Consider the following 12832-nt stretch of genomic DNA (forward strand, 5'->3'; position numbering starts at 1 on the left):
GTTTTAATATCTTCAATTGTGATTTGGATATAGATTCCTATGGGTAAACTATTGATGTTACTGTAATTTTCCTAATATATTTTTTTGAGATGGAAGCCTTTTTAACAACATTTAGGCCTAAGTTTATCACTGTTGTTCCTTATTAAGAAATTTTGACAGTTAAGAATTTTTCCAATTATGTTTTTTATTTTACACTTTTTGTTCAAACCCTGGTAAAGATTAGAAATTTGAAATTGCAACTCGCAACTTGCACTTTCCAACTCGCAACTTGCAACTCCTAGAAAAGAAACCCTCCCGTATAATATGTATAATCACAGAAGGAATACAAACATCCCACAGCGATAAAGATGAGACAAAAATAACTCATGACTCCATCAATAACAAGATGTAGACCTATATTTCAAACTGTGTGGAAAACAGATGTACAGTCAAATGTATGTAGCAGCATTATACTACACACTCTATGGTTTCCGTAGACCAAGTTAAACAAAAAATTAACGCATTATATGGCTATCATAAGGCTGAGAAAAATAAGATTCATTAATTTATTAATCTGACCTAACTATTCATTTCTTAGTTTATTCATTTTAGGTCTACCGGTATATAAGTTGCAGACTTGGTAAATTAGACGACCCTGGGTAAGCTCAGAAGCACAATATATACAAAAGTTTTCAGTCTTATTGTTTATGTGGGTTTAATATCAATTCTTTTCAAAAAAATACTTCAAGCTTTTATCTCAACGTTTCCTGAAAATAATTGTTAACCAATTTTTTAAATGCACAGTACATCTGGAAAGTATATCTAATGGGGTTATTTTGTCTATTCTTAAAAACTTTATAGGATAATCAATTGTTATATTGTGAAGGATTTCTTTCTTTGCGATAGTTATTGTACCCAGTTCTATTATATGCAAGCTCTTCCCATGATATTTTAAGTCTATCCAATGATTGACATAACAAGGACCTCTCTGAACCTACCCTTTTATGGCTTTTTTAATGAATTTTCCATTAATATAAATAAATCTTAATAATATAGTGAAGAACTAGGCCTACTTAAAGTATTAGTTCCAACTGGTTGAAAAAGTTTAGTCTTTGTTATACAGTAAAATATAAAAAATACTATAAAAAAAAAATTGGTAAAAGGGTTTCAGGTTTACAAGAAGTTCAAAAGCCTAAATTTTAAGCTAAATTGATATTACTGAACAAGCTAATTTGTCTGGAGTCTAAGGGTATTAAACATCGGAGAGTCAAGTGCCAGAGCGGTAAGGCAGGGGCGCCTTTATCTACAACTTTAACAATGGCGCTCACTTTAGGCGCTCCTTGCATAGTGTTTGGTTGGTAGAGGTAGAACCAAGTCTTCTCAGATAAGGACTTAAAGTGGAGGTTCAGTTTACACATCTGGCTTGTATGCACTTTAAAGAATGATGTGAACATGAAGTTAGTTTAAGTGCCCCTTTACAGTGCCTAGGTAGTCATGGACCACGCCCATACGCAATTCAGCACATTGAAGCTGCGGGCTATGGGTTATGCTACTACCTTTACCTTTAAATTCAATGATTCATTTATTCATTCTTTCATTCAAACTAACACTCATTCATTCATTCATTTAAAATTCACTCTTCTGGGGGCCATAAGTAAATGAAGCACATTTTTTTATTTACAAATCAGATCGGTCTACATTTGTGTAGAAATAAAATCACCAAAAAAAATGTTTTCATCGGCAATCAACATTCCTTCTTTTCAAGAAAATTTACAAAAGGATAATGTGCTGAATCAGTGAATACACAACCTTTAAAACTGCGATTAAATCTTTTCATGACTCAAGGCCTTAAACAAAATGTTACTTGAAGACATCAGAAGCTAAAGTATGGGAAATACAGGAAAAAAAATCAGTATTCAACTAAACTGTAAATTAACTCAAAGAAAATGACTTTGAGTGGGTTTAACTTCAATCTAAAAAACCTTGATTTAAAAGTAATGAAAAGAGCTCAAAAACATTTTATTTCTCTAGTGAATTCCTTTACAACAATAACCACTGCAAACAATGAGCCTATTAAGTTTACTGGAGTAAGAATGTCTACAGACAATAGTGGTAAGGTACCCAGCGGCACCCTTTATTAGAAGAAGTCTTAGGAAACAGACAATCTTTAGTAGCACGGTGGTTGATTCTAATGACTTCCTCAATACTTAATTTAATCAGGTTCTTCGTCTGTGTTCTTTCGGGACTACACTTTGTATGACCCGAAATATGTATAAAGAACAAAGGGATACATCATCCCTAAAAGATGCTTTTACCAGAAATTAATTTAATTAATAAACTTTCATTAGATTAATGAAAATAAGTTTGGTTATGGTATAGTAATTTGGTTATGTTTAATAACAATAGTATTCTCGTACACACAGTGGAAACATTTTTAGTATTAAATTGTATGACAAACAAAGGATATATCATACCTAAAAGATAGTTTTACCAGAAATTAACTTATTTTAAAAATTTATTATATTAATTAAAGTAAGTTTCGGCACCAACTAGTGACCTTTTTATTAGCCTCAAATTTACTCCTGAAATTTAAAATGTTGCATCAACTGTAATTCAGGGGGAGGGGGGTGCAAAACGACCTGGGGTTGCAAAAGTTTAGAATGCCGAACTAGGTTCCCATTCCAATGTGAACGTACTAACGTACTGGTCATATTAAGTAGCCCACTGTAAATAAATTTTGCTATTTGGTGACAACTGCCTTAGGTTGTTTCCAGGTATAGTTCATTTGTGTTGTATCATTTTAGTTTGTTGGCATCATCTTAACATAAGTACAGGATGTGTGTTAGACAGTTGGATGGGAGTTGTCTTTCTCATCACCCAAACAACCCATCATAAATGAGAACCACAATGATGCTCACACTTCCGTTAATTCAATGCCAGATACACCTACGAACATTAATGTAGCTAGGACCAATTATGGTAGTACAGTGAGTAATCGCAAAACCAGACCTAGAACTGTGGTGGTTTTTATCTTGAGAAAAAATTTATAAAACAAGGAAACTTCTTTCCCTTTATAAGAAAAACAGGATGATAATCATTTTTATTTGTCCTTTATCTAGTTAAAGGTTATATGATTAAAAATACAGATTAAACAAAGTTAAAAAAAAAATCCAAGGCCTTTAATAATATGAGTCAGACTTAACCCTTTTCCCTCAAAGTGCACATAGGGTAATTAAATGCATCCTTATTGAAGTTCATTGGCCCAGTGCAGTAATGTATAACTCCCTCTCTTAAGCCCCAAACTCCATCATTAGCCCACCTCATATGTAATAGCTGAACTTTACAAGGCAATCAGGCGATCGCTCTTGCAATGGTCCATTTAATGTAGGCATCAGTTTAAATTTCTAACTGTCAGAATCATAATAATGATAGATACAGTGGTGATTGAATAGATTTCTGGTTTTAAAAAAAAGGTTATCATTTAAAAAAAATACCGTCTCTGGAAAAAGTCTAAAAACCCCCAAAGCATGCAATTAAAAATTACAAAAAACCATTTTAAATAATAGGACCAAATTTTTTCCACCTTTTTCTCCAGTTTTCAAATATATTCTAAAATCTGTATCTCATTAACCACTTCTGAGTTTTCATCCAAAATCAGTTATACAAATTATCAATTATTGTTTTTCATGCGTAGCATGGCTTTAAGTTTTCCTGAGTCCTTTTCAGACTTTCTCACAATTTCATATAAACACAAGATAGCGTTCTCCGTGATTTCCATGTGCAAATTCTGTAATAACGAAGTGTACGGTGCCCTCTTGCAAAAATGAAAACTTTGACTTTACACGATTTTACGTTTACGCGTAACAATTAGAAGCGTCCGACTTATAATGCACCCTATCTTTAGAACATAAGGAACAAATTAACGTACTTAGTAACGAACTTCGGCGTAACGCGAACACCCTATCTCAGATCCATGGCAATGACCAGGACGCCCTCTCCCAAAACTGATTACTCTTCTGTGCCAGATCGACGCTTTTATTTGTTAAGCGTAAAATTGCGGAGAATGCCATCTTGTGTTTATAAGATCTTTGATATATGGTACTTGTACTGCTGACATACTACCATTTAAGCATATATACCAATAAGTTTGTGGTACTCATAAGCTAGAATCATATACAGCACCAATTGCATCAAGAATATTAAAGTAATATTGCTAAGGTTCCACATGCTTGTATGGAGTCTGCATAGTGCTGGCATTTATTCACAAACCACATGTCAGCACTTTTTTCAGCAATATTGCAGTAAATATAGCATGTCTGAAAGAGGTGCAAAGTGATCACTGGGTTGACAGTGGCAGTTCTCAGAATTTGAAAAAGAGGAGTCCACTGAGGTATTGCCGGGTCCAGTCTAGCTCTGCCACAGACGGTTGGGCTGAGGTATACCGGGTCCAGTCTACCTCTGCTCCTGATGGTTGGGTTGAGGTACACCGGGTCCAGTCTACCTCTGCCCCAGACGGTTGGGCTGAGGTACATTTAGACAGCAGAAATAACACTCTCAGACTTTACTTTTAATTTTTTTTCCCTTTTTTTTCTTTTTCATTTACTTTTCAAACAATTAAAGGACCTGGGCTGGTGGGGTCCTCTTAAACCTCCCACTGGTCAAACACCTTTGTTAAAAATATTTAAAATGTTATAAATAAGTAAAATGTGAATTTACCGGCATCCGTAACAGAGAAGAAGAAGATGTCGCTGGTTGCATCACTGCCCTGGTTTATCATGTACTGGATCACCATGTCATTAACATTTTCTGTGGAAGATGAAAAATAGACAGTTGTTAGATACAATATTAGTAGATATGCACTGACCAATACAACTAAGTGTATCTAAAAGTAAACAAAACTTATCTGAATTTAGGTAAACAAAGATAGAGAGCTCTCTGGGTTGTCCATAATAAGGACCAATAACAAATTGCTTGAAATAAAAACAAAATACTGGTAAAACTAATTCAATAATCATTCATGAATAACCAAAACATTAATGGATAGGCCTGTAATTATAAAAATAATATCTTTAGGTCTATATATTCAATAGAATGATAAAATGGTTTATTTGTTAAAATATAATAATAATTTTTTGAAGAGTACTCTACTAATGGTATGTTTTAAGTAAAAATTACTGGATAGTCTACTTTAACTTAATATTGAAGTGTAAAAATTGGTTTCTTCATGTTAAGAAACATACATTTTAACGAACAACAAAGGCTGTCACAATAAAACCATTACACAACCACCTAATTTTAGTATCCCATAATTCTGTCTTAACAGCAGACCAGGGAACAACTTCTGGATGTTAAAGGTCAGGTTACCGGTCAAGTTACCCCATTCAACTATTCTGTACAATAACAAAACTATACATAAATCCTGCTGGTTACAACCACCAGAAATCTGCACAAACTGACCTCAATGCCTACTGGCCATCCCCTCAAGAGGAACCCTAACAAATAGGCCTAGACAGCAGACAAAAAAATAACAATACTGTGTTCTTCAAAAATTCAGTACCTTAATTAAGGTAGCGAATCGGGCTGTTAATGGTGCCCTGAGGTTGATGAAGTTTATAGGTTTGCTTTAGTATTTTAGGAGAATCTAAGTTATTAAAAGAATTGTAAATATTTGTTTTCACTGAGCAATTTGTTTGAGCATGGAAGAATTAATGCTTTGAGTAATAATTAACCATGCCCTTGGTAGCAACTTCTTTAAAATGAGTCAAAAAGTTAGTTCATAATCATAGGCAGTAACCACAGGGTGCCTTTCTGTGAACTAACAATAATAATACTTTTAAAGTATATGGAGGTAAATTAATGTAATGGCCTTCTTGATAGAGTAATGTAGGTTATGAGACATTATAGCAATTTATATTTGGTTAGACAGGGAAATTTGTGAGCAATAGATAATGTAAATTTATCTGTGTAATACCATTGGCTCTCTTGACCATTAAAGGAGAATGCATTCACCAATTTTAATGATATTTTTCCTAAAAGGTCTGCCAAGTGTAGTGTACTTGGAGGTTATAGTGTTATATAGGCCTACTCTACAGAATGTGCTAACTGCTCATTCCTATAGTAGCAGTACAAAAAATAGGATCTGTGTTATTATCAACTAATATTTTCTACAATTCTCTATTCCTAATTTTAATTTTGTTTGAATATGTATATAAATATGTTCCACACAAAAAAAAACTGGTTTGTTAATATCAGGGCTGATGTGAGTGCCTAAACATGCAACATATTTTTCAGACAACTATTTGGATTTGGATGCATATCAAGCTCTTATTGTTTTTATTCATTTAGGAATGTGAATCACCCATCTAATTTGTATACAACACCTTTCTTACTGCAGGATAAGTCACTGTATTTGTACACACAAAAACCCTCTATACATCCAGACACAACTTTAGCCCACTTTTTTGATTTTCATAAATAGAAATCATACGTAATCTATTAACATTTGGCAGGTGGATTGGATGTGACATTCAGCCGTTGTTGACTTCACCAAGGTACGTCATGAACTTAGGTGCCAGTTAAAATCATTCTATTTATTTTCCTTACAAATCTGTTTCCCATTCCGCAACATGTGGCAACCGTTTCCCCCTATATTTGACCTGAATTAACTTCTTTCTATATCTCCATGTAGGTATTGTTCTTTTAGTAGTATCTCACACCTACAAGCTTGAGTTTGCCGTGAGAGTTTTTATAATGGCTTCATTTACTTTTCCAAGAGATTTCCAAAAAATTAATAGAAAATTTTTAAAATATGCACTTATTATTTGATTATTATTAATGAGACATTCCTGTTTTAATTGACTTTATCACAGTGACTAGGCCTCTTGAAATCATATCTTATAGAAAGCCCACTAATTTACTGATAACTTGCTCTAATCTACATTTGTTACTTTTTGTCTCTGAATTGTTTATTCCTAATATACTTTCTTATCATACCTATTTTGCCCTGATTGCATAATTGCCTCATTTAAATAAATGCATATTAATTAGGATTTATGGTAACTTGTATTGTATAGGCCTATAGTAAGTTTCTTTGAGTTAACAACTCCCTGCTTTTAGTGTATTATTCCTGATGGTGCTTAAATAAAAGCGAGACCTCCGGTGAATCGTAGAATAAAATGGACTTGTCAATTTTGGAGTGACATTCATATCATTTCCACTAATGTAGAATTTACCCTTTTTTACACTATAAAAGTTACATATGTTAAAAGCTCACTGGGAGACCCCTTTTATTGGCATATCAATGTTATTATAAGCCAGTTAGAATCCGACCTCTAACCTTCCTTACACATGCTGACAACTTGAAGTACAAACAGTACAACTTTTGACCATACTCAAGTTTTTTTTTTAAGCAAATAGAGCTCGCTCTTCTACATGATTTGTTGGGCATAGATCAATAGATTTTAGGGTTAAATTAGTATTTGTATAGGTCTTACCTTGCCGATTGATTGCTTTCTCATTACTTTAATGTAAATTCTGCTATGGATGGGTCACAAAAAGAGAGAATATGTGAACTCAATACCAGAAATATAATCAAGTAACATTTTTAGGCCAAATAAAAAAGAAATTATGTTTCTCATCGAAGATTTTATTGATTTTCTAACATTTACATCATTTTAGAATTAAAGCAACAACGCATACTAAGCCTAAGTTACACTGACAAATATGTTCTTTTTAATTTGGCCTTTAAATTATTGAGTTCATTTAATAATAATAAATAAGTTTGTACAATTATGATGGTGATAAGTATTTGATTCATGGTGCTTGATTTTGAAGCTCAGTCCAGAATAATTTTTTTTACAACATACGACCATATATAGTCATGATATGCTTATATGTGGTCATGTGATGTTATCATCACCATATTTAGCCATGTCACATGTTTTTTTTCTCAAATAAAAATTTTGACAGGGTTTTATACTAAAATAGACTTTTTTGTCATTATTTTTAGTATATATATATTAACTATATGCCTTAGAACTCAAGTTTGTACAAATAGAAATTTCACAGCAAAGAGGAACCAGTATTTTCAAGTATATTTAATCAGAAGTACCACCATCATAGCATGATCCCAAACCTGTAAGTGGAGCCCATGGAGATATATATTGTACCAATTATCCGGCAGACTTCACTGATAACGCAAGGCAACTGACCTACGCTTAATAGAATGTTCAAACCAAGTGAACCCAAGAACATAAATAATTCTGCAGACTCGAGGAGGCTTTCATGAAGTCATTCTGTCTTAATAAATTTGTTTGAATAAAAATAATACAGTAATCAAATACTATGCCTACCATAGCAATAACTAAGGGCTTGGGCATAATTATTATCAGCTTGATGTAAATATCATTTTGGGAATTTGAGTGATACAATCTACAAATCAGTGAAAATATTTAAAAGTGAATCTCTTATTTTGGCAGATTTAAGCTGATGGATTATATTTGGGATTAGGACATTGAAGGAGGATAAATCTGGTGTGGAGATACAACATCAATTTGCTCATCATCACTTATGCTACTTGTGAGCAGAAGGCCGGACAGGATGGATGGAAGGAGGAATGTGAGATGCAGGTTGTGTGATTGAAATAATAGCATGTAATGGCCTTCACCTCAAAAACTTAGCTAGCTTAGCCTACTGTATTCCCATGTCCCTCTTGTTCTATGATTTTCTTCTACAAATTTCACCCCTATTTTTTGTATATTATTCATCTAACAGTTGAAATGAATATGCTTAAAACAAACAATTTTTATTTCTTTTTTATTAGTAATGAAGTAAGAAATAAATCATGTTAATAACATTTCATGAGTGGATTTCCCGCACGATTAAAACTCATCACGGTACTAGGTTTGGTCTATAGGAGTTCGTGCTTCGAACAGGTCATTCCACTCTTAAAAGAAGCCTTTTAATGGAGAAAGTGTACCTTTTTTAGCAAGGTTTGCGTAGGTTGGAACTAACTCCAGCTATATTTATTAATATTTATTTATTAGGTGAATCTTTAAATGATTTATCTCACTTCTGCCTGTAAAATCGTATAGGTCTTCACATTATGCATTATGTAAAAAAAAACCACAATAACAGTAATAATGGCATTATTATTATTATTTTATTACTTTATTGTTTTTTGCTCTTTTTTTGTAATTCATTGTAAAGCACTAGTGACAACTTCGGCTCAACCGGTGCTATATAAATTTTAAAATAAATAAATAAATAAATAAATAAATAAATAAATAAATAAATAAATAAATAAATAAATAAATCTACAGTATCTATCTATCTATCTATGATACATAATACAAACACGTGAACACTTTGTTTTGAACGAATACCAGTACTTTATAAATTTTCAATATTATTAATAATTATATAGGCCTAATATTGAGATGACACTGAATTGGTAGAATACAACAGAAGCCACTACTGTTGGATTTGGGGTCTTATATACCAAATTACACAAAAATGTGAAATGTAAATATAACATAACCTGAAATTTTAAGACAGCTTTACAATGACAAGATATCACAGTGCTGTTGATTTGACTAATACTAACCAGCTATTTGCTAGTGAGAAAAAAAAAAGATAGAACAGTTTAATTTATTTCAATTGAATTACAAACCACCAATCCCATACACCCACATCGTACCCAAGAGCATGGAACAAGTTGAATGGTGGGGATTTCTATTGTAATTAGAATCCTATTATAATTAGATTCAATGACATCAAACTAAAGTTTTACTTGAGCTAAAGATATTAAGTCGCATTGTTCGTCCATGAATAGGAGCACTCAATGACTTGTAAAGACAGCCAAGGGTGTGATGTACCCTTAACTATTAATTCCTGGTGAATCGTTTGCAAAAAATAAAGCAATCACTGGCCTGTAGAAATTGTTGTTTTGCAGTTTTATAGAAAAGCAATTTGAAAGAACAAACTTACTTTGAGTGGCTCATTTCCTTTCAAATCAAGAAAAACCAACAGATTACAGGCTTTTAAGTGGCTAATGAATCAGATGAAAACCTATTTGGTTTTTAAAAACTAAGTGCATCTGCCTAGGCAAGGATGCATTTTAACTATAATTAACAGAAATAAAGCATTGATTCTTAATTGTTTTAAGTTTGGTATGATCAACTAATTATTGATTTGACCACTGGAATTTCTCACAAATAGAATGCTACAGTAGGTTACTACTAAATACTATTCAATACGATAGTATAATACATACTCCAAGTAGTAACATATGCCATCGTATCGGGATTCAATATTTCAACATTAATTATGTCATCATCAGGAATGATGAAGACATAATTAATGTTGAAATATTGAATCCCAACACGATGGCGTGCATTTCAATACTTAAAGTATGTATTTACTCTCTCATCTGAGATTAATCAGTGGACCTTTTGGCTATTCAGTACCTGAGTGATATTCAAGTGTAGAATCAGAATACAAAATTTAGTTTGCATTTATGCACAACGGAAGCTTCAATTATTTTACCAAGGAAGTACTGTACATATTTGCACTGATATTTTTTTGGTCAAACTAACTGGGTGCATGGTTAGTTTGACCAAAAAAAGCCCAATCCAAATAGGGTTTAAAGGATTATAGAAAATATTTCAGTGTGACTTATGGTACGTCAGTATCTGTCTGTAAGTTATTCTAGTAATTAAAAGATTAGGACAAAATCTTTTAATCAATCTCTTAGCTGACTTAAAAAGGTGGCTGTGTTGATAAACAATGAAAATAAGTGTGTACGGAAATGGAAACATGCTAGAATAAGAATGTTGCCATTGAAATCATCCGACAAGCTGCTCAATGAAGTATGAAGAAATTAGTAATGGTAACCGCAATCTAGTTTGCGGCTATAACAAAATTTCATGGTTAGATCAATAGCTCAGCAAAACGTCTTGGCTGAATAAAATAAATATATTACACTGTCCGTATGTCATTATATAGGCCTACTGTATAGTACGAGAAGATGGTATAAAAGTTGCAGTTCTGACCATACATAAGGTCAGGGAGTTCACATTCTATCAACTGTGGGAAAAGTCTCTTAATACTCAGTCTATGTTTAGTGACCTACCATGAGATGTAAATATGACAACTGTGGACTAACAATTGTCACTTTTTGGGAGTTACAATAGACCTACGCATATTTTATGGGAATGTACAAAGAAAGGTCTGCTAACTAAATGCTTAGTATGATTGAACCATGAGATAGTCATTCCTAAATTAGCAAATTGGGAAAAATTAGGCCTACACTCTTCCCTATGGCAACAAACATGTTTACAATTTTATGTCAATGACCCTGTAAAACCAAGTACTTGAATTTGCTATTTCACTGAAGAGTCCTTTATGTTCACAAGTGGCCGAAACTTCAATACAGCTTAAAAACTTTATTTTATACTATTCAATTGGTGTCTAAGGCGTTGCTGAAATCTCTACAATGGTATGAGCCCTAACACCACTAAGGTACCACCAGTCATTAACTTATAAAAAGATTCTCTTAAGACACTTAAAATTCCATGGATATTATAATGAAGGCTGTTAATGGACTTCAATTAAAATACCCAGGCACTTTTAAAAAACACCTCCTTGATAATAAACTAATTAATCTCCTTACATTCCCTCTCTTTCTTTCATTATTATCTGCGTCACAATTGCATCTGGTCATGTATTTTATATAAATGTATTTAAACCCACATTGGAATTATATTACAGTACTTTAATAGGTATATATTTTGTTTGTATCTATAGTTTAGATAAGACAAGTTATAAATTGTCGGTCATTTTATCAACATTTATTTTGTATTTGTATACCTTTTATAAAGGTGGCTAGTTAGCTTAACTCTCCTTCAATACAATTTGTTTCAATTACAGTATATTATGCTACATCATTTTATGGAAATATTGTATTTGATTTGATTTGATCCAGTAAACTAGATTTAACATAAGAAACAATATATTATTAGCAACAAATAATAAGCAACAATTATACCAAGATAACATACTGTAGGTAACTTTCGACAAGACAGAACACAAAAATTGGCCTACTGGAAATACAAGTCTTATGCACTAATTATGTGCTAATGCCTAAAATGGACATTATATAACTCCTTCAAGGTATTAAGTTGCAGATAGGCTACTTGTCTGAAAATAGTTAAATATATTTATTAAAGTAGTGTATAGGATATGACAGAAAGTATCAACTGATCTAAGTTTGTTCATTGATAAATCAACATTAAAAAAGATATTACGAAAACAAGGCTAAATTGCACTACATTAGTAACGTATACCATAGTACAAAAAGTTGGACAAATAGAAGTATACAGACACTGAAATGGAATAGGTAGCGATTCAACAGTATCAATTGTTCTTCGGAGTTCATAGGTTCAGGCATGATATTCCACTCTTAAATCTGACAATAGGCCTAAACCATGGGGATATAGTAAGGCACAATGGGCCTAGACCGTGGGGATATAGTAAGGCACAAAAGGGGCTTCAAGACTAGACCGAGACATTGATCTTTTTGGATGCGAAGCAAAGGAAAACACATATTTTAACATGAGGGGTAACAGCTATTCAGCGGACACCACAATTAAGTGGACACTTTCTTGGCCCTGAACACATCCCCTTTAAAAAAAATCCTAATGTAATTTAATTCCAACTCCAATTAATAATTGCCAATTTAATTAATGATGACATTGACTATGCAATAATGAGTTAATACAAGTCATTATTTTATGGATTGTCTGTTGGTATGATGGATGTTATGTCTACATCATGAGTCATGCCTTAGAAATGT

At 32.6% G+C, this 12832-nt stretch overlaps 1 protein-coding gene across 1 annotated transcript in view; it reads right to left on the reverse strand.

Moving 5' to 3' along the window:
- Window positions 1-12832, reverse strand: part of LOC117108842 (extracellular matrix protein 3-like) — a 58464-nt gene that overhangs the window by 32616 nt on the left and 13016 nt on the right. The window contains exon 2 of the mRNA XM_033251011.1: window positions 4696-4785. Within this exon, the coding sequence (XP_033106902.1) occupies window positions 4696-4785 (90 nt within the window). The remainder of the gene's footprint in view (window positions 1-4695; window positions 4786-12832) is intronic.

Source organism: Anneissia japonica, unplaced genomic scaffold (assembly GCF_011630105.1).
Source record: "Anneissia japonica isolate Jap-2015-1 unplaced genomic scaffold, ASM1163010v1 scaffold6417_len956965_cov193, whole genome shotgun sequence".
NCBI lineage: Eukaryota > Metazoa > Echinodermata > Crinoidea > Comatulida > Comatulidae > Anneissia > Anneissia japonica.